General features: G+C 35.9%; 1 protein-coding gene across 1 annotated transcript; it reads left to right on the forward strand.

Moving 5' to 3' along the window:
* Positions 1 to 249: 249 nt before the first annotated feature.
* Positions 250 to 3,145, forward strand: LOTGIDRAFT_186411 (hypothetical protein; the record flags this gene model as incomplete). Its single annotated transcript, XM_009050603.1, has 6 exons — positions 250 to 913; positions 1,123 to 1,309; positions 1,639 to 1,734; positions 2,084 to 2,242; positions 2,569 to 2,694; positions 2,921 to 3,145. Coding segments are annotated over exons 1-6 (1,287 nt in total), but the record flags the coding sequence as incomplete, so codon positions are not given.
* Between the last annotated feature and the right edge of the window lie 97 nt (positions 3,146 to 3,242).

Genomic DNA, 3,242 nt, shown 5'->3' on the forward strand with positions numbered 1-3,242 from the left:
TAAAACAAATGTCGTCCTGCCTCGATAATGTTTCTAATGTATATGCTGTCGTTTCTAAATTTTCCAAAACCTTAGTCTATTAACTAACCAATAAAGAATTAACCAGAAATAGATAGTAAGAACAAAAGAAGTTAAACACCAGAATGGGGATAATCGGATATAGAACGACCGCTTCATTAGACGTCCATTTCAAATTCATTTATAATCACACTATAAGTGACAGAATTACATAAATTACATAATAATCATTATTAGATACAATATAATATAAGTTTGTGTGTTGACAACGGAAATGACTAAAACTATCTATATAAGAGAAAAATTACAAACCCATTCATTACAACTACTACAACAGTCTTCAAAGGTTTTTAATAGATTTCAACTGGTTATATACTTCTAGTTCACCACCAACCTTTAACATGGATCGAAAAACATTGTCTTCCTCTCAAGATGGAACCGACTCTTTCATCAAGAAACGAACTACCGTCATCAACCGAGGACGACCATCAAGTGGATCCTATGGATTCAACAGGTCCTCATCATCTGGCATGGGTGGCATGGGTTTTGGTGGCATTGCATTAGCTTCCGGTACATATGCTAAATTGTCCCAAGACGGTGTAACTGATATGAAAGGAAAGAGAGAAAGTGAAAAGAAAGAGTTGCAGACTCTCAATGAGCGACTTGGTAGTTATATTGAGAAGGTACGGTTCCTGGAAGCTTTGAATACTCAACTGGAAGAGGAGCTGGAGATTTACAGGAACCAGAAAGCAGTAGATTTTAAACCAGTGAAAGCTATGTATGAATCTGAACTGGAACAAGCCAGAAAAGTTATAGATGAATTATCAGCAGAGAAAGGTGTAGGTGATGCTAAAATTGCTGGTTTCCAAGATCTTGTGGATTCTTTAAAACAGGAGTAAGTCATCTTTTTCTCAGCCCCCCATACACCATTTTTCAGCAAAGATAAACAGTAAAATAAATAGTACTGACATCTTCCTACCAGCTGACATAAGTTTCTAGGAATAATGTCGGATAGAAAGACCAGTAATCTATTATTAGTATAATTACAAGATGAACTTCTTTTATCTTAAACAACCTTTTGATTGATAAGATGTCTCTTTTCAGATTAGCCACTCTAGAAGGACACAATGCAGACTACAGACAACAAATTGAATCCCAAACATCAGAAATAGGAGGATACGAGGGAGAATTAGCAACGCTTAGACTCCGAATTCAAAATTTGGAAAATGAAAATGATAAACTTCGACAGATAAACACTCAGAGAACAGAAGAGAATGCCAGACTTCGAGCTGTAAGTATTTCTGGTGTTTAATCGAAATAGATTCATAATTGAAGTGCAATGAGTTACACGCCTTACGTTTCCGCATCTTAATTGGTTAAAAAAGACGCCTAAAATCATGACATATGCAATAAGAGGAATTCTTCTCAAGAAAGCGACACCAAATCACCTTACCATTTATCATCGGATTTTAGTACTTCTGAACGATAATCTGCCCCTCATATCTTCACGAAAGTTACAAGGGAAATCAATGCTGACAACACTGAATACCTTCTACACTAGATAAACACGTTTACCACATTTTGAATATGTATAGGTAATAACAATAATATATGTTTCAGGATTTAGACAATGAAACTGCTGCCCATATCGATGCTGATTGTAGAGCTACCACTCTAGAGGAGGAAGTAGAATTCTTAAGAGCTCTTCTCGATAAGGTATGTTTGATCTATAAGTCATTTATGCTTTGCAAAGTTGGTGTCAGTGCTGACGGAGGTTACACTACTTCTCATCGTGCCTTCCGCGGCTGGGTGTCCAAAGTACACAAATATTTCTTCCATGGTGATTCAGAGCGAAGAAAATCATGAAGTATGCAATGGTAGGAATCCATTGACTGCAACGGGTCCCCTTAAAACCGGATTACTCTATTCCATACTAAGGATAATACTTAATATACTAACTCATTCGCAAATAAAAAATTTTAAAGGAAAACAACACAATAAAAGCTTTTAAATCTATCATAAGTCCGTCACATTATTATTTCATATATTTGATTGCATATTTCAGATGCCATCAGAGCCGAAACAAGCCATCAAAATCAAAGGTCTGGATGTACAGGAATTCTGGCAAAATAACCTTTCTAAAGCTATCAGAGATATACAGAATGAATATGACACTAAATTAGATCTGATGAGGCAAGATTGTGAAACCAGATTTGCAGCACAGGTAGGTCGTGAATTAAGATATGGGGTGGGGGGGGGGGGGGGCATTCAAGGGATAATCTTCATAGCTAAGTAGTCGAAGTTCCTGAATGTTCCTTAGTCGTTTAGTCGAAGTTACCAATTTCTGCTTGGTGATATTTTTCTAAATTTACTGTAATAACTCCACACATTCGGAAGGCAATATGGAAACCATGCCCCACTTTCATTGTGGTGTCGTCTATTTTCTTCTTCAAACCAACAGTTCCAAGACTTTGATTACGATCGTGTTGATGATGATAGGTACTGCTCAATACAACAACAATACACATTAAACATTATATTATAATTCAGATGAGACAGGTTCAATCTGGTGCAGTCAGAGATAATATGGAGAATAAACAGGCTAAAGAAGTCTCCAAAAAACTTCAATCTCAGTTACAAGGTTCGTCATCTAAAGTAGCTGAAATGGAAGCCAAGGTAAGAATATTATAATACATCATAAGGTGGACTGATCGTCTGGATTTCTTAATCTTTAACATCTTCAAATGTCAGAAATTCAGGGATCATACTAACATAAACGTACCATAGAATGATGGTTTCACCTGATCAGAACAATCATTCGATATTACAAAAGATACAGTTAAACAATATAATACCCTCATAATATCATTCAATATTATTCCATATTTCTATATATTTCTAGAATGGTGCTTTACAAGCGGAAATGTCTCAGTTGAGAAACATGATTCAGGGTCTTGAAACAGAATTAGAATCTGAAAAATCTGAACACATGGCCAGTAAATCTCGACTCCAGGCTGAACTAGAGGCGTGTGTTGAAGAACTAAGACTGATTATGGATGCCAAACTATCATTAGAATTAGAAATATCATGTTATAGAAAATTACTGGAGGGTGAAGAGAACAGGTTAGTAAGATGGTATTTTATCACGTTCATAATCATTCCTGTGTGCCTTCTTCTCACACCATTTATTCTAAAAATAATTATTGCCCTATCATGTAAGCTCG

The sequence above is a fragment of the Lottia gigantea genome, assembly GCF_000327385.1.
Source record: "Lottia gigantea unplaced genomic scaffold LOTGIsca_15, whole genome shotgun sequence".
In the NCBI taxonomy this organism is placed as follows: Eukaryota; Metazoa; Mollusca; class Gastropoda; family Lottiidae; genus Lottia; species Lottia gigantea.